At 38.5% G+C, this 24339-nt stretch overlaps 1 protein-coding gene across 7 annotated transcripts in view; it reads right to left on the bottom strand.

Moving 5' to 3' along the window:
- Window positions 1–5557: 5557 nt before the first annotated feature.
- The window catches only part of LOC141777703 (disks large-associated protein 1-like), a 125579-nt gene continuing 106797 nt past the window's right edge, over window positions 5558–24339 (bottom strand). For 5 of the 7 annotated variants that reach the window (XM_074652212.1, XM_074652214.1, XM_074652210.1 and 2 more), the window contains 6 exons: window positions 23759–24040; window positions 21773–21905; window positions 20265–20356; window positions 19207–19359; window positions 18166–18240; window positions 5558–15375 (listed from right to left, as the gene is read on the bottom strand). In XM_074652212.1, the coding sequence (XP_074508313.1) occupies window positions 15151–15375; window positions 18166–18240; window positions 19207–19359; window positions 20265–20356; window positions 21773–21905; window positions 23759–24040 (960 nt within the window). In that variant the 3' untranslated portion in view covers window positions 5558–15150. Of the gene's footprint in view, window positions 15376–16210; window positions 16908–18165; window positions 18241–19206; window positions 19360–20264; window positions 20357–21772; window positions 21906–23758; window positions 24041–24339 lie in introns of those variants that run through there. The other 2 variants (XM_074652213.1, XM_074652215.1) reach the window with 2 other exon arrangements.

Raw genomic sequence — 24339 nt, forward strand, 5'->3', positions numbered from 1 at the left:
ATAGGTCTCACAGATATTTCACTATATGAGACATCTGTATATTAACAAGTTAATTAATGTAACCTCAACATAATTCAAATAATTTGACTTAACCTCAACTACACAAAACTGAACAACAACTTTAAAATGTTGTGATGACATGCTTACTTCATGTCATATTTCTAAACATTAAACAGCTTTTCTGGCCCAGTTGGAGGTCCGTTGCCTTGCTCAAGGACACCTTGACAGTGCCTGTTGGAGGAAGGGGGTGGGGGGGACAGTCCCAGGCATCATATGATCCAGAGTCACTACTCTGCCTCTTTAACCTCTAAACAAACACCACCCTCATGAAGAGACCAAAACACCCCTCCCGTTTCCTTTCCCCTACAAGATGCCAAGCATAAACACCACTGAAGTCTGTATTATAAGGGGGGTGGGAGTGGGGTGGGGGTAATTGACTCATCCGCTGCTGCCTCTAATTGATTTGGGCGTTAATCTGGTGGCTCCAGACTAAGAGCCGGGCTAATATATGTGAGGAGACTGGAGAGAGTCCAGCTCTGGCCGGGGGCTGTTGACGGCTGCAGGGAGGATTCGAGGAGATTAACGGAGATTTTCTGGGCGTCCCGCAGAAACAACTCCGCTGAACTGTTTATCTGCTTGTCTGTCGAAGACAGGGTCAGGGTCTGTGGAAAGTCCTGCATGCAAATATGGCTACAATTACATTAAAGAGTGTTGTTGACAGAGTTTGGGGGGAATACTGTGGGCTTCCAGGGAGCATGAGGGGCCCTTGAAGGGCTCCCAGATAGTGAAGATCTGCAGGTCCTTCACATGTTTTCTTTTACCGAGTTCTAAGTGTCTTTGCCAAAGTGGGTGCTATAGATCTTGGACTGGATACAAAGGGGATCTAAAAGTCCTTGACAGGGTTGTAGGGGTCATTGACTTGGGTCAATGGTCCTTAACTGGGATCTAGGGTCCTTAACTGTATGTTGGAGGTACATAACTGGGATCTTGTAGTTTTTGACTGGGATTTGAGATATTGTCTCGGTTCTAGAGGTCTGCAACCTGCGGCTCCGGAGCCACATGCGGCTCTTTAGCCAGTGGCTCCCTGTGGATTTTTTAAAAATTTATTTGAAATGAATAACTGTTCTTTTTTTTACATTTTCATTTTTATTTATCATTGTTGTAGGTCTATGGTGGTTCTTACATTCCCCAATTATAAAAATCTGTAGCCTATACACCAAATAGAAAAAAAACTTTATCATTTCAGTCAACCAAAATGGGCGTAATAGCCTATGTACGTCTACACCCGGCGTCTACGTCTACTTATCCTCTAACTTTGCCGAACCTCAATAGCTCAATAGGCTAGCTATGGATTCCAAATCCCAACAAAGAAAAGTCTCGGAGGAAAATAGAGAATTTAATAGTGCGTTGACAAATTCGACAACAACTAATTTAAAGACATTTTCCAGAACAAGCACACTGGATTTGCTGAAAAGCCAGAAGCAGCTTCCAGCCAAACGTCTTGAGATGTTTCTTCAATGTCCTGCCTCTCATTTGCACTTGGGCCCTCACTGCATTAGACTTAATAGGTTTAATAGGCTGTGTTACCTTCATCACAATGCTCAAATGTTTTGTGGCTCCAGACAGATTTTTAAAAAAGAGTTTTTGCCTAAAATGTCTCTTTCGATAGTAAAGGTTGCTGAAACCTAGTCTCTAGGTTTTAAAGGTCCTGTATTGGGCTCTGGGACTATGTTCTATGACTAAACGCTGCCTGGTCTCTGATGACGCTTACTCTGCACATGATCAGTAGGACCGTCTCTGCCTGTGGAAATCATTTCACCTCGGCAGAAGTTTTCAACAAAAAACTGGTTTTGAGGTATGAAAGTTACTTTTTGGATGTACAGTATTTTTCTTCTGCAGTTTAAAATTTAGATGACTGCAAATTCAAGCTTACATCAATTTCATCTCTAGGTTATTGGTTACAAATGAACATGAGCAACCGATGGTGATACACAGTATGTGTTGCTAGCAAGCGTATGAGATTGTATCAGGGCTTCCATATGGCCCGATGTAAGCCCCTTGTCTGTCTGTGTTGATAGACGTTTCTGTAAGAAAATGAACATGTTGTTTCTTTTGTTCGTTCATCTTTCGCCTGCACCCATTAGGGATCGCCACTTCGGATCATTGATCCGCACATTGATTTGGTATAGGTTTTACGCCGGATGCCCTTCAATGGGGGATACATGTTTTGGTGGTGGGAGGACACTTCTTGCTGTGAGGCGAAAGCACTAACCACTGCGGCACCATGCAGCCGTCACCGTTGAACAAAAATGAACATATTTAACTAAATTTAAATGTAAAATTACATTTTAAAAAGGATGTATTAAAATAAATGTTTGTTCTTGTATAGCAGCTCATCAATAAATATTAGATATTGACAGACATTGTTAATATCTTATATATTTATATATATTATGTATATGAGGTGTGCTTTTATCTAATATACAGTGGGTTAATGAATAATTTTTTTAGTGTTACGATTGCCCCAACCACTGTTACTGTTGCACTAAATTGAATATGATTGTCTTGTCCTTATTAGTGAATATAAATCAATTGTATTATTAATTAGTGCACATATATATGTTTCTTATATCAAAAGATGACTGGTGTATTTCAACTAGTCTGTGAGTTATGAAGGAAAATGTCAAACATGTTACAATTGTCCCCGGTCTCCCCTACCTGAAAGGAGAGACAAATGTAAGTTTACCAAAATAAAACAGGAAATAATGACTGAAAACTGGAAACAAGAAAACATAGAAGACTTTAGAAGGAGAGCAGGACATGACACACGTATGAGCATTTTACAAAAAAAAAGCAAATCCTCCTGGAATATTAATCCAATAACACAAGATTATAGATGATAATGATGCCTTTATGCCTTCTGTGTGTGTGAGAGTGAGAGTTTAGTGAGAGAGCTGCTGGTTTAAAGGTAATATTTATCTTAATTCTCTCTGAATTGTCTCTGTAATAAAGCTGATTGTTGTGACATTTGGTGATTAATAACATAACAAAGATAATAGCAATGTATCTGTCACCTGTCCTGAAAACACAAACAGAAAAAAAGTAGATAAATCTGTAACATGGCTGAGAAAGATGAGAGACTATAATCAGAGAAAAAGAGATAAATATGAATACATGTTTATAATGCACACTTCTCTAACCTATGGGCTTCAAAGCACAAACCATATTCGTTATATGTGTCTGCCTTTTTGGTGCATGCAGGATCCCTCTGGAGGACAATCAGTATAATCCTGCAGCAGATGTTATTACATCCTCAGTGCACTACCGCCATCATGTGTCTACAGGGGAGAACACAGTCACATTCAGGGGGCATGTTGATGATGATGATGAATAGTCTCTGCCTCTATAGCCTACTGATATTCTGACATCTGCTTTTTAAATCCAATGAAGAAGACGTTCTCATTCCAGCTATTTGTCTTCAAACTAATCATTTATGGGTGTTTCTGCAACTACAGACATTTTTAAGTCCCAGCAAGGAAATTTGGGATTTTTGTTAAAATTTGCAGTGCAATGCTTGATAAATATATACATAGTGTTATTACCCATCTTAATATAAAAAATAATTACTAAAGAATGTGATTTAATCAAATTTGTGAAGCATTTTATGGGTTCAAACACCACTTTTCTTCATGTCCCACAACTGTGGTTTCAATGTTGACGTACGTAAAATGAGCTAATTCAATTATATGACTTTATTATTATTTACATTCATACATATTACTCTACACCATATTAAAAGAGAAAACCATGAAATCCCCTATTTTTAGAAAATGTTTTTATATCAATATTTACAATGATGCACAAAGCTTGATGAAATTTAATTTAAATGTCTTAAAAATATCATAGAAATTTAGAAAAGTAAAATGTATAAAATGAACATTATTGTAATGTTGCTGTAAGGACATTTAGTAAGAACAGGTGATGAAAACCATAAGAAATAAACATGTTACAGATTAAAATCTAACAACTAGTATGTAATTGTGTGTACCTGTTTATATGTATTACATACTCTGATGGTTAAAATTAAAATTCACTGAGGCTGTGATTTGTTTTTTATTTGGGAGAGTCAAAAGTGACCATATAGCTGCAGAAACACACTTATGCATTTTACCACAATTTACCACAATATCCACTAATTCACAGCACTGTTATTGCAACATGTGACCCCTCACTCTAAATTGATCAGTTAGTTTCAGATATCATTTTTATGACCAAATGTTTTATTGTAAGTTGCAGTTAAAGACCCCGCAGCGGCCTCTACAGGCTGCATTTATCATTACACCCTAAAGTGTTGCCAGGACCCAACAACGTTTTGCCATTAGAGCTAACAAACTCTGTACTGGCATTGGTGGTAGAGGAAGCAAGATTGTGTTTAGTAGATTTCATGACAATCTGCTAAAATGAGCATAAGTAAAAAAGCTGACTCATTTTCCTGAGGGCAAATAATTATCAGTGTAAACCCAATTATTCTATAATTATGATCACATTTTGAAATGGACATTGCATTTTAATTTCACATTTGTAGACAATGCATTGAAATTAAAAATGCCAAATGTGCCTTTCTATATGAATTCGGATTTCATCATAATTACAAATTGCTCAGACATCCATTTTATTGTACAATTAACTGAACAAAGACATAATGCAAAAACAGTGTGCAGGTTTTTTTTTTACATATAGTAAAAAACTAAAGCTGATATTAAATTTTTTTATAGCTGGTTTATGTTGTTTTTCTTTTAAGCTTGTTATTGCACATATGCTGATTCTATTATTTTGTCTAATTCTATCTACTGTAAAAATAAAACTGCCTTGCCCTGATGTTTCAATCCACTTGATGACGACAGGAAATATCTACTCCACCATGGAAATGAACCTAATCCATACAATTTGATTAATGTATGTACAACACAGTCTCACGGCAGTTCATGAAGTAGTCACGAAATTGAATCTATTTGATTCCTGTACATAGACATGAATTTCTCTTTATTTCGTGACGCTCAGCTTGACTTTCTACAACACGTGACGCACGTGTCAATTTCTGCTCCAGTCTTTTCAAAATTAGTACTTAGTTAGGCTTAGGAAAAGATTGACTTGGTTAGGCTTAGACAACAAAACTACTTAGTTAGGTTAGGTTTAGGAAAAGATTGCGGTTTGGTTTAAAATAACTCTGTAACTTAAGTATGGACGTTATGTGCCAAATAAACCAACTTTGACTATAGCGGTCTCCCGGTGAAAGTCTGGTGTTTTTTTGACCCGATACACCCAGACCTCCTCCCTACGCGCAGCTCGCCGCTCTCTATACTTACTGCTTCACAATTACTGGGATTACATATGAATTGATTTCGTGCTGACCGTCAAGAAAATTTGAAATTTGTGTCTACTGTACATGAATCAATACATCACAATTTTGTGACTATTTCATGAACTGCCGTGCGACTGGGCTGTTATGTAGCCTGTATATGTTGCAAATGGGTATAGAGATCAGTCATTAAAGAAGAGTTGATAATTAATTTTATTATGGGTTTATCAATAGTTATGGACATATAATCATCTCTTTACAATACAACATAAGATCAGAAGAGCATGACAGACCACTTCAACATAATGTCATAGTTAAAAAAAATCAATAAATAAGAGCATAAATAAACCAAATACATGTTTTCAACTTAGATATAGATTCATAAGTACTAATATTGTGTCTGCATGCGTCATGAAACACCCTCAGCCATTTTCTGTACAAACACGAGAGATCTGTCGCAGGTACGAGTGGAGTTATGTACAGAATGACTCTATGAGGCTACTAGACCGTACTGAGGAAAGGCCCGACATAGAAAACAAGGGACTCAGGAAGCACTTAATAGAGACCTCACGCACACACACAGTGCATCTTCCATAATGGTAATATATACATATGGATCGCATACAAACTTTATAACACATAGACTCTCGCACACACACGCACACAGTTTGAGTAACAGACCACCATGTCTGGGAGACCCTGATTTTATAGACGACATTTCCCATCTCTTCCTGAGGAAAAAAAAAGCACACAGAGCCAGCTCAAGCACACCACTGGTTGGGTTTTCAGCAGCATTACGTCCAAGGTTGTCCTCTAAGAAAGCCCAAGACTGCCAATTTAAATTGAAATAAAAATTAAATCATAACATAAAATTTAAATTTAATTTTTTTTATTTACATGTTTGAAAGTGTATAATTAGTTCCAAAACAATTTTCTGTTGACAAATATTTGTCAAGCATAACAGCAAAGTTTTGGATGCTAAAGATATCAATATGATTTTATCACATACAGACTTTTGACTCTAATAGAAACACTACTGAAGAAATGGAAGGAGTCGCAAGATGGTTTCATTATATATTAAAATGTCAAATGTCATGACATTATGCAGGAAACAACAAACGTTTATCGTGATGCTTACGTCTCATAAATGGATTCCCCAGACAATTTCAATGTATATTGATTGATGAGAAATTGAAAAACATCTTGATTCTTACTTTTTAACATAACTATTGTTAGCCGATTGGTGCCGCATTGCTCTGTATTTTACTTTTTATTCTTGATTTGGGGAGGGAGGAGAGCATAAGCCTATGGCTTCTCCTGTCACATCTTACATTTCAACCCTGTATTCTACAAAATTACAATCCCATATGACTAAATTGCATTCTCAATTACGTTTCGGGGGAAACGTATTTTCTTTTGAATTACGGTCACAGTTTCAAACATTTTTAAATATGTGGTTAACGTTGTAAATTGAAACAAAACAAAACAAAAAACACAACAAATCTACTCGGTTAGGTTTAGTTAAAAAACATCATAGTTTGGGGACACCAACAGCCTCCTCAGGACTATCATAACAAATGCATTTGTGATACGTCAAAAAGCATAAAATCATAATCCACAACAAAATAAGTTTTCCCTCAAAACGTAATTCACAATGCAGTTTCGTTCTATGGGAATGTAATTTTTAGGAGACAGGACAGGGTTTTTATAGTGCAAATAAAACTTAACTAAAGAAAACTACAGTCTAGTTTGCGATTTCATTTTCAAGGTTTGGTGGAACAATTTCTGCCAATTTAAAAATATCAAGATCATTTCACATTTCATTTTCGTTATGGTTGTGTTAACGTTTGGAGTACACTGAGAATTATTTTTGGCAGATTATTATACAATTCTTCATTCTTTAATTGCCATTTTAATTTTGTCACCGATCACATGCAAACAAATAGAAAAATAAAACAATAACAATTTTATTTCAATATTGGCAGCCCTGATCTTCCAAAGATGTCAACCTCTTTATCTCCATGTTTCACATGTGTCAGTTTTGACACACAGCTTCAAAGTTTGGACATTCACTGGCAGCCATTTTGCATCTCCAATAGGAGCTAACGTGAGTCATTGTGTCTGAAAAGTCATCAAGGCTTTTTATTTGAGGAGCTTCCAGAGTCCAATACACACTAAAGATTCCCAATGTGCATATCTTCCTGTTCCCCCGGTTCACATTCCTGTCATGTTGTTCCTGCTCTACTGTTCCTCCCAAACACACAGACAGTAAGCTTGCTACTGGAACACTAAAAGAAATGATTTAATAAATGATAAAAGAAAAACAAAAAAAACTCTTTCAGCATCTGTATGGCCCTTTCCTCTTGATAAGAAGGGTATTTCACATTGAATATGGCTCACTGTCATCATCATTTAAACACAGAGGTAATTAGATCCTGTACAAAATTACACCCCTTCCCCACACACACACACGCACACGCACACGCACAACTAATCTTTACAAAAGAAAATAAATACTGAATACTTTCATCAACAGCACACCATCGTCATCATAGAATAGTCTGTAGAATCCTGTGATTCTGATTTCCAGAATGTTGCTCTGGAGAAATGAATGGCAGTTATATAAGAGGTTGTCACAATAAATGTTGGCATAAGTAGTAGTAGTACAGTAGTAGTATAAATGGCATTATCACAGATAAACATCATGAAGTGGCTCTAAAAAAATCATCCTCTTTGTCATTGTTGAAACCAGGTCTGATTCAGCTGTATATGAATTATGGATTTGGAATGTCTTCTAATGGCACTTTAGACCTCACAGACAGCAGCGTCTCATCCGTACTAACTGAGATTGATAACCTCTGTGACCATATCTATCTGCTATTAGTGTGTCCACACTGGAAAGTGATGAGTCCAAACTTAATAATATGCTTGGTGTGCTTTTTAATAGCTTTAAGTTTTTGTTCTGGGGCTATTTTGCATTAAGAAGGTGCTTCAGCAATTTAGTATTGCGCTTGCATAAAGTTGGGGGACTCACAGGAGGCAGATTTTTTTTTAAATTGAAGCCGCAGAGGCTGAGATATCCTGACATTTAGTCCTTAGTGTGGGTCAAGCTCCAAAATGCTGCATCCTACATTTCCCATAATGCAACTTGAAAGTGTCTCTTTGATCGACCCTGCCATGTGTGATAAACACCCACATCTTTCAAACTCCACATCTCCAGTTTGCAACACAGGCTTTCTGTTATACATTTGAACTCTCTGAGCCCAAACTGAGACATCATTAGATGTGAGACCCAGAGGACATTATACAACTGTTTTCACATGCTGAGTAGGATCCAAAAAGATGAGTCAACTGACTTCCATGTGTAAAGTTGCTGGAGTGCCCCGTTAAAGTGATAGTAGCAAAAATGAAGACAAAGCTGGATTATAGAAAGAAAAAAAAGATGCATCATCCAGAATATGATTTATAATTGTGTTGATTTATAGTAACAAAACCAATGCTCTGGTATTAAGCTATGTTAAGCTAGCTTTGGTAGCCATGGCAATATAAAAATAACATGTCTGGCTTGGTTGTCTGACCACCAAAATAAAAGCTCAAAAGTTAAAATTGAATTTTAAAGGGGACATGTCATGCTCACTTCCAGGTTCATACTTGTATTTTGGGTTTCTACTAGAACATGTTTACATGCTTTAATGTTCAAAAAACACATTATTTTCCTCATAGTGTCTGTCTGAATATACCTGTATTCACCTTCTGTTTGAAACGCTCCATTTTATCGCCTGTCTTTAAGACTCCCTCCTGAAAGGTAGTTCTCAAGCTGTATTATTCTAATGAGCCTGCATGTGACATAGGAAGGGGAGCCAGATCTGAATGGCTTATTGAATCACGAAATACGCAAATGTATGTGCACAAGCAGAGTTTTTCATGATATGTCCCCTTTAAGCAGAAATACATTTAAAATTATTTATTTATACTGGATTGTTACATATAGAGAGATAAGATTAATACTCATTGTAATAATAACAATAAACTGTACTATAGGCATACCTATGTTACAGGTCTAAATAAATACCACATTTTAAATAAATTAAAACTAATATATAGCAGTGGTATCTTTGGGCATAGTGTTAAGAAAATCTGTTTCCTTTCCGTTATTTATGAAGAGAGTCAAGGATTCATTAGTAGGGTTAAAGCATTTTAAAGCTAATTGTCCCGCCAACCAACTGCTTGTAACAGTTTGAATGTATTTGTAACATTAAAATAGTAATTGTGCTTTCATTATTTATTTTAGATTTTAGAAACAACAGTCTTCCTTTCATATTTGCTACTGAGGTCGGCTTTATTTCGCATCTCTTCAAAAGTCTAAAAACAAAGTTAGATTTTAGTTTTGTGACTATAAACAAAACACGAATATTTCACATTGTAGTTTTTATGATCCAGCCATATTGTCATTTCTGTTCCTACCATTCTAAAGCACAAGACAATTAAATAGTGCATGGACACGTTTGGTGGAGTTAACTTTTTTTCCTACTTAGCCTACTTAGTACACAGAAACCAGTAATGGTACACCATCAGCACACATTGAGAAGTTGACTTGTATCACCCCACACAGGATTCCTATATAACTGAGAGCCTGGTCACACTAACATTTATGAAGCGATATTTTCCACGAATTGTAATTCAACTGAAGGAATTCATCATGAGCAGTGGATGTAGTCGTGGTCACAAAATATACTGTTTTGAAGGAGGCCACCTTCTTAGCTCAGCAGGTTCTATACAGTTCATGGTATAGCATTTCAGCTTGCTATCTCAACTGATAGTGAAACTCTGCCACTGCCTGTAGTCACAATGACATGAAGGATGGTCAGTTTGTTTGATGTGACCAGGCCCTCGATCGGTCAACAGAGTTCAGTTACCTCCCAATAACATTTGGAGCTGCATATTATACTCAACACTACCTCCTGAAGCTAAAACCATTTCAACAATGTAGAAAAGGTGATATGACATACAGCAGATAATAACGTCAGGCCCTCTCTGACATCATCATATCACCTGGTAATGACTTTCTGCAAGATTTCAAAATTGGTCAAAGATGCAGTGTAGATTAAAAAATTGTCTCATCTCTGTACAGCTCATTGGTTGTGACAAAAAGCTTTGAATGAAGACTATATTCAAATATCACTCTTGTGCACTGTCTAATTGAGACAATCTGTACTGTAGTACTGAAACAACACTTCTATTGTTATATTGTTCTGGGACCTGTGAAACTGGTTTCCATTTGTAGTCCGTTTGTAGACTGAGTAGTATTGACCAATCATGTTTGGGCAGGCTTTAGGAACCATAGAAATAGGGGTAGAATGGACATAGAACTGTTTTATGTGGTCATTTGACTCGTACAAAAGAAAACAGCGGTTGTTGTTAGTTGTTATGGTGACAACATGTCAGTGGGCTGTAAAGGTGAGCTGTGGTCGCAGCTGGTTACTCTGGCTCTCTATGCTTCATAACATTACTCTACTGATCGTTTAGTCGTAAATCCTCACACTTAGTTTATACGGAAGTTATCCCACTACAACGGTCGCAATAGAGCGCTCCAGGGATGACGTATTTTTGTAGGCCAACCAGGAAGTTAGCATCTCCCTGGTTCCTTCCACACAAAGCCAAATGGATTGTTCCGTTATGTTTTGGATTATTGTAGAAAATAAGCTCTGTGGCAAACACACGTTTATGATACTTACACGTTTTGTTCAGCAAGATAATCTCCACAAATCAACACCACTTCTATGATTTTTTAAGTGTGAATGCATCGCCAGAAGTAAAAAGTTAAAAGGCTATAAACAAACTACATCACGGTTGCATGAGCATGAGTATACACAGCGAGGCTGTAAAGGAGGACGAGCCGGCCTGTTGATGTTTAGTAGTCTCATTTAGCCACTTGTTATGAACCTCCTTTTTTAAGACACGTAAAGGCTTCAAAATTCACAAGTGGGAAATTATTGATGTATCTTATGTCATAGAACAAAACGTTAAAATCTCTTCAGCATGTGTTAACCACAGATCTTATTTCAGTCACCTAACTAAAAACCCATTCAAACCCATTGACTTCCAGACGAGAGAACAGGAAGTGCTAAAATGCTAACTCATTTCTGGGTTTTAGGACTCATTCCTGCAGCACTCTATGGAACGATACACATAAAAGTGGCCGCCGCTCTGACCATCCTGCTATCGTTGATTTGAATGGGAATGTCCGTTCTACTCCTATTCTATTTCTATGGGTGGAATGCATTGGCTGAAATGCAATCTCGGAACCCATCGGCTATCGCCTGACGACAATTTCGCTTTTTATTAATCTCTATAAACAGATATCTACATATGATTGCAGACGTAGATGTTGTCTCTCAACTCCAACTCCATTCTCGCGTCTCTAGTTGTTAACTGGACTGTAAACAATTACCAGTACACAGAAGAGGAAGTCTTAGCCCTGATATTCGTTATTCGGATATCTGCTCGCTACACCGGAACCCCCAAGATGTTAACCATTCTCCCCATGTGTTGAACCTAGACTAACCAATAGCTGATGGGTTCTGAGATTGGGTTGATACCCAAAAGTGTCTGATGGCAGTCTACACAAAGAGAAATGCAGCTTCAATATTTGTCTGTCTTTAAACAGCCAGAAGAAGATCTTATCTGTTTTACTACCAATTACATTTCTTCAACTTGTTTCAATGGTGGTATGGCTTGTCTAAACATCTTTCTGTGTAGTTAAGAAAGAGAATGCATTTGAAAATCTTCAAATTAGTAGCAATTTAAATTAAGCGCACAACTAAGATGGCAACTTAAGAGACGCCATGAGTTTAATACTAAACTGCACATTCGACTCAGTCTTGTGTTACATGATAAATCTTTGAGCACTCATACAGCTCACTATCTCCACTAAATATTGCTTAAGTGTAAATGTACCCTGTAAAATACAAATCACCATAAAAATCCCAGAAGGAGAATGAAAGAGGGAGAAAATGTGATACCTAAGCACAGGTGGTGATCATACAAACACCCAAATCAATTAATTTCACCAACATTATTAGGCATTGTTTCCCCGTTTTGACAGTATCAGCACTTCATAATTCACTTGATGGCTTTCTATGTTACACAAGCAGAGTTAAAAGAAAATTGTGTTTATTTACAACTTAGTTTCTGTAGTTTTGGTCATCAAAAGCTGAATTGCTAAAATACAGAAGGCACAACCACACCAGCCAGACAGTTTCCAAACAAATCAAATCAAGTGTTTTAGAAAACTTGGTTAGGTGAAACCTGCCTGGCGGCTCCTGTTAGCGGTGCCCTGTGTAGTCCTTGTGACCCAACTGGTGAGTAAAAAATGATCACAACGAAAAAAGAATCATGTCAAAAACTATGAAAATACATCTAAGTTTGTAAAATAACAGAATTTTCCTTTAAAATATTGTCCCTATTGTTAAGAGGGTTCACCATAGAGGAAGAGAATAGCAGTTGATCATTACATGAAGTTCAATAAAGAACCGATGCAGTGTGGAGATGGAGAGGAAGATGAAAGCTCAACAGTGATCATGGCGGTCTCTTCTCCGGGGGGGAAGAGAGACACACTGTTTTTATATTATATTACAACAGCCTGCAGTGTTCATACAGCCACAAGACCTGATAGAATTACCTGTGAGCGCTCATGTGTTCAGAATGTGTGAGTGTGTGTTTTTCAAGTGTTTTCATGTGACACAAGTCAATGATTGGGTGTTTACTACTATGTCTGTGTGTGTGTACGATTGTCCATCACCACTGTATACGCATTTGTCTAATATTAAAAGACCCATAGACAAAACCTTCAACATCTACCGAACCAAGTCCTGTATGAACTGACCAAACCTGCAAGGCTGAAAACAATCTGCCATCACTCTGCAGCATAACCAACACGTTCTCACTCCCAACACGTCAAATACCGCTGACTGGGCAGCGCCCTTCGGCATTGGAAACCGACAAATGGAGGCACCCTTTAGAAACAGTATGTGACAAACAGGGCTTTCAACTAACTCCAATGTAAACTAAAAGTAACGTTGACTTATTTTGTCACGTCAGTCGTTAGTCACGTGACTCGTTGGTATTGTCTGTTCCATGAGTCGCCAGTCAGTGAAATTAACGTAAACCACGACCGTTTCTTAACCCTAACTAAGTGGTTGTGTTGCCTAAGCCTAACTTCCTGTGAAAACGGGCAATTATTTTGAAAGGACACTATATATGTAACAAGCGCATATTGACACGCTGTCCCTGGTCCGTCCAAAAGTAACGGAAGAGGGGTACCCCGTGCGTCGGTTTCCGATGCCGAGATGCACAGACCAAGCGGTGGTATTTGACGAGTTGGGAGTGAGAATACGTTGCAAATAACGACACTTGGTCAGTGGCCCTTCGCTTCAAACTATAACCCTCTAGCGTCCGTTTTAGAGACGACATGTCAGTTTCTGCTCGGTGCATACATAGTGTCTTTTCAAATAAACTTCCGTGTTCACAAGAAACGTGCAGCTTGTTCAAACAGTGTCTTCAAAATAAACGTCCAACTCAGTTTTACTTGGTTAGGTTTCGGAAAAGATTGTGGTTTGGGTTAAAATAAGTATGTCTGTTACGTAAAATAAGTAACTTACGTATGTGGTGACAAAACTAAGGTGAAATAAGTCAACGTTGATTTGGTTTCAACCTCTGCGGACTTTCTTGCTCTCTGTACTACGTCAATTGCTCTGAGCGTTTAATATTTACGTGGATGGGTTTACATTGGAGTTAGTTGAAAGCCTGGAGCGTGTCATACCGATGCTAAAGGGTGGCTCTGTGCGTCGGAGTCAGACGCTGAGGGGCACTGACCAAGCGCGGGTCTTATGGGTCTTGGAAAGTCAAATGCACATAGGTTGGTAGGGGTGTAACACAAAGCCACTGCTCCCAACAAAATAATATAATATTTAACCATGTACCTAAAATAATCAAATGATAAACAAATTGTATTTGAATTCCACCTTAAAAAACAGTAGTAAGTCTATGTTGAGTCTTAATAAAAGCTATGTAACTGTTAATAGAGTTTGGGCATTGGGCATATTAGCATTGGGCCATATTACATGATTTTCTTTAAAAACTGGAGGGTTTGTTTATAACGAGAGGAATGTTAAAGTGAAAATATTAAAGTTGGTTTAAAGTATGAATGATTAAAAATGAGCCATGCTATTGACAAAAAAAAACAGGTCAACATTTCCCAAGAGGGAAGAAGTCTAGATTAAAGTAACTTCTTTGAAATATCTGTTAGAAATGAGAAAGAAAAAAAAATTGAAAAGCTCCCTTGGCCCATTAGCATGCACTTATAACACGCTCTTCAGTATCTCATCTTCTGTCAAGTTGCACACACAGTGTCTGGCTTCGATATCTGATTATGTGGTGAAAATAACAACAGTCAGACTTGATTATGCAATGCACAACTAATCTGGTTAAAACTGATAGTACGATTCTGAAGAAAAAGTCTTAATCTGATGATCATGTGACAAGATCTGATGGAGTTATAAGGAGCGCTATTTTTAATATTGGAGATACGGACAGCGTTGTTGAATATCACTGCAAAAATGCAGACGTGTTGACGTTTCAGAGCACATGATCTGTGCATATCTAAATAAAGTGTTGGTATTTGGTTACACCCCTATACCTTGGCATGGACAACCATACATGTTTGTGTTTGTGTAGTGTATGGCGTGTGCGTGTACGGCATGTCAACCCTGTGTGTGTCCCCGCTAGTGTCCTCATAGCCTTGTCTGAGCCTCGGGGATGTAAATCTCGATGCTGTCAGCGCTCTCCGTAGCTGAGTTTTGCCGCACGGATGCGGCTCTCTTGGCGGCCATCAGGCGCTTCCTGGCCTCCTGCCGCTGTTTCTCTGAGCTCTCCAGCGAGCGGTCTCTGGCCAGAGGGGGGTGGTGGTGGGGGCCCTTGGGTGGCTTTTTTGGCACTGGAGGTGGGAGCCGCCTCTCCTGGTGGGGAGAGGACGGTGGGGGGGGGGGAATAATTCAGGAAAAAGACACACATGTACTTTGGAATCTTATTCCCTACACGCGTCTCTATTATATCAACTTTTCTTTGCTGTACAACAATCTACCTGCATGGGGACAGCTACTCTACATCACTGTAAAATGTGTGTTATAGTGTGTGACACAACCTGGTGTAGTCTGAGGCTTTCATATGCATGCAAGGTGGATATCATAATATTATAATAGGTAAATATAATTCATTGCTTACAAGAGCATCCTGTAGCAAGGTCTGTTCCTGTGTTTTCATTAGCTGTACATACATAAACATGGCAGCAGTTTCACTACTATTCAAAAGACAATAATGTCCTGTGTCTTTCTACAAAACACCACAAATTCCACAAAAGCCTCCCCGTCGTCCATTAATTACTGATAATGGACACCTCGTCGGGCATTATCCTATTCCTTACATAATTGATAGAAATGATGGGCCAAAACTATGAATACAAGAGAGTTGTAGTAAACCAGATATATTCTTTAACCTGGTGAGCACACTCCATTTACAGAACCAATGTCAAAAAACTATTAGATTTAAATGACAAGTCCGATGAAGTTATCAGTGCTCTGACCAAACTACAACATATTTCTCAGTATTTTCCAGCAATGACACCCTTAATTACTGACATGTTTGTGCTGTTTTAAATTAGATCAGTTTTGATAAGCATGTTATGTTTCCTTTTCAGTCATATGTGTGTGTTCTAGGAAACTGCTTACTGGTTTAAGCTGATAGAGCATCAGATTACTGTTGCAGCAGCCAGGTTCCTCATGAGAGCCGAGAAACTGAATTAGCTGCTCTGATATTAGCTTCACTACCTTTGCACCCTGTTATTTTGCTCTCTTATTTATTTCCAAATCATATTCTGTACCGAGCTGAGTCTGAGCTCACTTTGAGATGGACTCGGAGGGCCAATGTGGCCATCTACCGACCAACCTGAAGACTGATGCTGAATTCCCATAGTCCATTATGGCACACATTTGCTGTACTGTACTGGACTGCACCCTCACAACAGGAAGTAATCATCCTGACCTTCACAATAGACAAAGGTATCCCAAATGAAGAAGAATTGGGTGAGTAAGTTAGACTTGTCTCTTCTTTATCTTGTAATAAATACCTTGTCATATTGTATTAGTTACTGGTGTTTTAACATATTTGGTTTTATTTGCCTCCTAATTCCCTGTGTTTTCTTTTTGGTGTTTTAGGGTTGGAGTTTATGAACGTCTTTCTGATTTTATCTACGAATATTAGCCACACTCTCTATCTATCTTTACACTGGCAGCTACGACACACACAACAAACAGCCACACATGGCGAGGCGGCTGCAGGCGGCAGAGGGAAGGAAGGGCGGAAGGAAGCATGGACGCATGGATGGAAAGACAGACATGATGGATCTACGGAGGCCCAGAGGTGTCAAGGCCCTGTGGTGTTGTTGGCATTGCAGTTATGCTGATTGATGCGTGGCTGTTTGCAAGCGCCTTCACTGTCGACACAAAAAAAAAGCACAAGAAAGAAAAAGACGATGAGAGCAAATGAGGAAGCCGGCAGAGTCAATATTCACAATGATGCAAAGCCACGACAGATACTGCTGAAAGAGAGCAACAGACACCTGGAAGAGATTTACAGATACACTTAAAGATATGCAGAAGGAAGAGTATCTGTATCACCACAGAGACCAAGTCAGACAACCATGCACTAACTCTGCACCATGAGGGAGAAGCTGAGTGATACTGTAGGATTAACTATATGGCTTTCTTTGCTTCTGTCATGGTCATGTGTATGTATAGATTGTTAATCCGCAAAGATAAAACATATTTTAAAGGAAAGCAATCCTAAACCGCCTCCTAAACTAGACTTCTTCACCTCCTCATGGCTCTGTTTTCAGGCTTTAAAATTCTAGCCCGTGACGGGATACTTTGACCAATCACAGGTCATTTCAGAGAGAGAGCGTTCCTATTGGCTGTGCTCCGGCTGGTGGGCGGTGCTTGATATTTCCTCAACTGATCTCAACATGGCTGCCGGGTCATAAACTTTCTTATTTTACAGCTAAACAGTACACTACAAGATGATTTTGAAAATATTTGAGGAGAGAAATAGGCATTACAGTAACAGAATATTGATTCATATTTGATCAGCATTTTATAAAAAAATACTTTTTAAATCATATTTGCACCGTTTCTACCCACTGCTGCTTTAAAGGTAACATAAGGAAATTCTGCAAAGATACTATCATTCAGAATGACTGCTGTCACTACTACTATTTTTAACCTGGACTCTAATTTGCATGTTTATCTGTCTAAGTGACTAATGGGGACAACAAAGTTTTGAATTTGAAATTGCTCCAGTATTGATGGGGAGCGCTGCTGCGAAACAGGCTGCAATGTAATCCATCGCTGCAATTCCACTCCGTCAATGTACCTCCAGTAAAGGTGCTCAAATTGTTATCATAAATATCTGACAACATTATGGAAGTCTCAATGTGAAATCATCATGAGAGGTGACTTGTTGCGGGAAGAAAACAGTAGAGTTGGAGAGCAAAGTGCCAGTGTTTTCAGAGTTTGTTGCATTGTGTTAGCTTAGTGTAATATAAAATATTTTCAACGTAGTGGCTGAATATTTACATGACTTCAACAATGTGGATGTGATGTGAGGTTTCAGAACAAGACTTCCTCCCAGCGAGACTTGGTTAGACACAATAACAGACAGAACGGATAAAGCAAAAGGTAAAGAACTAGAATTACCGCTCTGTGTTCGTATGCCTCCACCAACCAGTCGAGACATCGTCTGTCCGAAATGTCGTCACTCATCATTTTATCCTATTAGACATGTGTGTGAAATTGTCATAATTAGCATATCAATTCTTAAATTATGGCCAAAAACATGTTTTGTGAGGTCACAGTGACCTTGACCGTTGACCACCAAAATCTAATCAGTTCATCCTTGAGACCAAGTGGACGTTTGTACCAAATTTGAAAAAAAATTCCCTCAAGTCGTTCTCGAGATATCACGTTCACGAGAATGGGTTGGACGGTGGATGACAACCCGAAAGAATCATGCCTCATAATAAACGTTTTATTTCTCTGTCTTTTAGTGGATGCACATTGATGGTGAGGAATTTACCGGAAGGATTACAGTGCAGCTTGTTTAGCGGCTGGCAGCTGCAGCCCTCTCCCTCAATGCTGGACCAATTTCCGAAATTATTGTCCCCATTAATCACTTAGACACAGAAATGTGGGAAAATAAGGGTCCAAGTTGAAAAATACCAAAGTTACCCTTTAACACTACATTATCACCTGCATGTCAAACAAACATGGAAGGCTTCCATCTAGGAACCTGAGGTGAGACTAAACTGTGATTATGAGCTAATAAAGAGCTTTAAGGTGAAAAAGATGAGTCTTGCAGATAAAACAAATGAAGCTTGTAAAGTGCTCTATGATATTTGATATTATTACATGTAAAGGCCCCTAAACACTATGAGAGATGGTGTGATAAAAATCTTAGTCTCAATTTGTGTCAAACTATGATCTCTATTTAGAGGCATGTCAGATTGTGCAACACGTCTGCTCATCAATCATCAACAATGAAAAAAAAATTAAAAATGGAGGGAAGCAGAGACATGTCATCAGCTCGCATCATCGCAAGTTTTGCAAAATGCAAAAAAAAGCAGGTATGACCATGGAGCTGGCAATGCTTTCTTTGAACATATACTGTACATACTAGTGTGATATCTACATGAACTGTACAGTATATGGTATCTTTGGGTGATAACAATGTGGCTGTACCTTTCTTTCAGGGGGATCCAGAGGTCTCCAGTTATTGGCTCTGAGCTGGTGAAGCTCATCAAACTTGAGGCTTATGTTCTCGATTGACAGCTGAAGCATATCCCAAAAACCAGCCAGGTCTGAGGCCACAGGACGAGGGTGGGCGTTGGGGTTCTGTGACAGAAGGTGAGGAGGAGAAGGTGGGGAAGAAATAGCATCAAAGATGAAAGATGACTTCCTATGGGATAAGCAGTCTCTTGGCACTCTTTGAAAGAAAATAGTGTTAAATGTTGTTGTCTCAAAGTAATTGTAATTGTAATTTTGACCTGATGGTGGCCCTACAGGAAAAGTCAGGGGATCACCAAAGTCAGTATGATTTGTCCTCCGGGGACCATGAATATCTGTACCAAATTGCATGGTAATCCATCCAGTAGTGTGTAGTGTTGCCATCTCCAGATCATGTTGCTAGCATGGCTATACATATTTAGTGTTTTTATGGAAGCCCTGAGAGGCAAGTGAGAAAAAATAAATTCTGGTGATCCATTTTCTAAGTCTGATCTTAACTGTTTTCTCTCTCACTCTTTCTCTTAAAAAAAAAAAAAAAAAAAAAAAGGTTTGACAGGAGGTAAGTTTGTTTTTTCATCTGTGAAAAAATGTTTTTTCTACCAGTTTTTTTTTTTTACATTTTTTTCGAATACACAATTCTGTTTAGAGAGCATGGAGACATTTAGACCAGACTTAGAAAATGGATCACATGATTTTTTTTTCTAACTTGCCTCTCAGGGCTTCGGTATATTTCATATTTGGGGGCTAAAAACGTAATGTCAGAAACATCAGTAGGTGTCAGGTCATTGCAGAACATAATAAGGTTGAGGAAATAAAAAAAAGTTGTGACAACAGAAAACTTGGAGGAGAAAGCAGGAAATAAATGGATAAATTATATAAAAGGTAATTCAAGAAACCAAGAATGTTTGTGAATCAAATCTCTTCAAAAATCTATTACATAAAGAGAGAAAGGTGTAACATTTCATTATTAAATTGTTGACTGCATGTTCTCAGTGTGAGTGTTTCCGACTCACCAGATTCTCCTCACACAGCTCCCTGAACTGTTGAAACTTCTGCGACATCAGAAGCTGAGCACTTCCTACAGCACTCCTCATCTTCCCGAGGACTGCAAACATAGACACAGAGTTTAGAAAGAGGCTAACTTACAGTACATCTGTTACTACAACTAACCTACAGTACTACTGTTCCATCTGGTCTTGAGAAAATGTACAACAGACAGCATTTTAGCTCTTCCATATGCTGATGTGCTCATGTGCATGAAGTGAGGATGCAATTATTTGTTGGCAAGTGACAAAAAATTTTAGCAAGTTTGACCTCATGAGCTTTTCTAGGAACCCATGAACCTTTTGAGGTACTAAGGTACTTTATCTGAATTTGGACATACAATAGGCTTTCATTCCTGTCCAGCCCAGTCTCACGGCAGTTGGTGAAATAGTCACGAAATTTAATGTATTTATTTGTGTACAAAGACACAAAGACTTTCACCCAGGAGGCTGGTGTTCATGTCCCGTGTGAAACCACAAGTCAACATTGATTTATTTGTAACATAACTTCCATACTTCAGTTACAGCACTTCTGAAGTTGATTCAACCCAAACCGCAATCTTTTCCTAAACCTAAATAAGTAGTTTTGTTGCCTAGGCATCACCAAGTCGATCTTTTACTAAACCTAACTAAGTGGCTTTCTTGCCTAAGCCTAAGCAAGTTGATCTTTTCCTAAGCCTAACTGAGTAGTTTTGTTGCCTAAGCCTAATCAAGTTAATCTATTCCTATGCCTAACTAAGTAGTTTTATTTTTTGAAAAGACTGGAGTGGAAATTTACACATGCGTCATGCAAAAGGCTGTGGACATTCGTGGGAAAACACATGGAAAACACGTTGTTGAAAGTTGTGCTGAGCGTCACGAAAAAAAAGGCAAATTTGTGTCTGTGAACACGAATCAAATAGATAATTTTGTGATTTTTGTCACCAACTGCCGTGAGACTGTGTTGTCCTGTCCCACAAAACAGCCCTACTCCTGAAGCAGAATTCTCTGATAGCTGGGACTATGTGGGTGGACTTTGCAGTACTGGGTAACAAACCTTAAGACTGCATCATTTAATTTCAAAACTAATTTTAAGAGTCTGTGTCTGTGGTTTGCAACCCGGAGATTAGGACCTTCACAACAGGTCAGTAGATGATTATTGAGAAGAAGATAAAATAGAGGTACATGAAATTATGTTAATATTTTTTTCTTTTTCTTTAATCTTTGCTTTGATCTTACGGTTTACATCTTCAGGCCTGAAAAATATTTTTTTATTTAGGGGTTCACAACACAAACATGCCCCCTATGACAAGACATTTCTTCATGGCAACCACTGCTCTGTGATGACTTTTTCACAGTATTGTATTTTTTTTTTTTTTTACCAGAATAGAATAATAGATTAATGTCAGACTTTAGAGCAAATCAAATGATGCCTTTCCTATGTAGTAACATGCATACTTGGAACCTAGACATGAGGAATAACACACATAGAGACGTACTATCTTCAGGCAGGTCATTCTCCCGTTGGTCGAGCTCCATCTGTCGACACCAGCCCTCCATGCGGTCGGTCTCGGCCTGCAGCAGCTTCAGAAACCAGCGTCCATCTCTGTGACACACTGACCGCTGCACCACCTGCCATTCAAACATTGAGACTTTCACAACATGTACAGACACACCTGCAGAGGCAATTTGTATATTCACTATTATGTAACAAAGCCAATAATGTGGAAAAATCATAGAGCTCATATATGTTGGTCTTGAGAGTTAAGCCTTATGCAACACTGGGGACATTTCTGGCTTTAAATTTAAAATGTTTTAATCATTTTGGCCGTGAATGCATATGGCAGAAATTTTGGAAAGGGGGTGAGTTTTGTTTTTCGAATTTTGGAAGTTCAACCTCAGGTCTTATAATAAGTCTATAATAAACTACATACATCTCTTAAGGACAAAAATGTCCCCATTGAAACCCATTAAAACCACAATGTTTGATGCCTCGGCCATTACAGCATAAAATCATGCATTCTATTATATCAGGCTTTCAAGTCCTGGCTTCAACATTGTAGCTTTTACTGTTTTCCACCAGATTTAGCTATTTTCTCACGTTTGCCCTATGGGGTTTTATGGTCTCCACAGGCCTCCCTCAGCAATTGATCTGATCAGTGATCAGATAAATACAGCAGCAGCTCGGTGCTCCTTTTGTTTGATTGCATGTGTTGAAACCACTGGAGCCACTTTTTCCTGTCTCTTTAATGAGACAGGGTGAATGATGGCTATTTCCAGTGTAATTTCAGCTGCCATTATCACAGGGGGGAAGACCCTGGGTGCTTTTCATTACGCCAACTTATGTTTCCTCGGGTACTCTCTCCTCCTGTGACCCATTGCTGACAGCTGTTGTTGCCTGTTGGGCTGCAGTTTGCCATGTTATGATTTGAGCATATTTTTGATGCTAAATGCAGTACCTGTGAGGGTTTCTGGGAGGGTTAAACACTTGACAAATCTCCCTTTGAGGTACATTTTGAACTGATAAATTAATAATTAATAAACTAATCACGATTAACTATTTAATTCGATTGACAGCCCTAATATATATACTGTATATATACACACGCATGTATGTGTGTGTCCATTCTTGTCACATCATGCCATGTTGTGAATTGAATTAAAGGTAAATATATACGTTTTCATGAACACTGTTCTGGTCATCTGACAGAGATCATAAAATACAGCGGTAGGTCTATAACAAAACAATGGACAGCTGATGCAGCTGTGCCACATGCCATATGTAATTGACGTCACTTTAAAATGACGGCTCTGAGGTAGGGCTGCACGATTATGGCCAAAATGTTAATCACGATTATTTGGATCAATATTGAGATCACGATTATTTATCACAATTATTCATAGTTTTTTTTTTTTTTTTTTTTTTTAAATAAACAGAGCGCTGCTTTCACTTACAGGTTGAGCTACATTCTCAAATGATTAGGAAATAAATTATTGTAATTTTATTTAAATATTTGCTTTGATTAAAAAAAATCTTGGCATTTGTAGTTTCTAATTATATATTATAAGCTGCTTAGAGCTAAGGTTAGGAAGTTAAACAGGTCATAATTCCCTCCCCTATATCTATTTTATATTGCTATGAAAACATCTCCTTCAAACAACAGGATTTATTTAAGTTTCTCACCAAAAACTACATTTAGCAAGATTACATTTGAACGCATCATGATGACATTATAATTTACCATCGGCCAAAACTCATTTTTACTGTTAAGAGCTTGAACACACCACCAGCTCTCTAGCTTCGTGCTGTCGGCAGACTAGCCGGTCACTGTGATGACTGAGCAGCATCATGGGAATGAATTACAATATAATAAGAGACAATAATAAGAAACATGTAATCTTGACTAATTATCAAATTAGTGAAGAAATTGCCCAGGTCATTCCTTTGTAATTGATTCACATATTGTGGGTTTTTCCCCACATACCTCCAGAATAGCAGAGCTGTTGAAGTTGACATCAAGTGAGTCATCTGTTACACTGTCTATCCAGGGGTCTGGAGGGGGGAGGATGGACGGGTCAAAGCCCACATCATCATAGTCATCGGAGGCACAGGCGTGGTAGTGGTTCCCTGAGCCCTGGATGCTGACGGTAGAGGTGGCAGCATCGTGGGAGTATTGTCGAGAGAGGGCACCAGGTGACAGGACTTCTATGTCGGTGTCCGGGGAGTCTAGAGGGGTGTCCATCAGATCTGGCATGTCCAAATCTGCCTGGATGGAATAATTAATAAATCTCAATAACTGACTGAATGAACAAATAGTTGTTGGAGTGCTGTCAAGTCTTTGTCCGACCACTAGAGGTCCATTCGCTTCCAAATTTTATGCAGTGTAATTGGGCTTGGTGGAACTTGATTGTCTGTGACCTTATCAGCTCTGATCAGGTGGTGCATTATAATCATCACAGGAGATGTATCATCACAAGCTTGATGTACCTCAGGGCTCTGTTTAAAGAACTAATTTCACTTCTACGCTGATGATACTGTGCTGTTCATGCCTCTATACTTGTTACC

Source organism: Sebastes fasciatus, chromosome 11, assembly GCF_043250625.1.
Source record: "Sebastes fasciatus isolate fSebFas1 chromosome 11, fSebFas1.pri, whole genome shotgun sequence".
Classification (NCBI taxonomy): Eukaryota; Metazoa; Chordata; class Actinopteri; order Perciformes; family Sebastidae; genus Sebastes; species Sebastes fasciatus.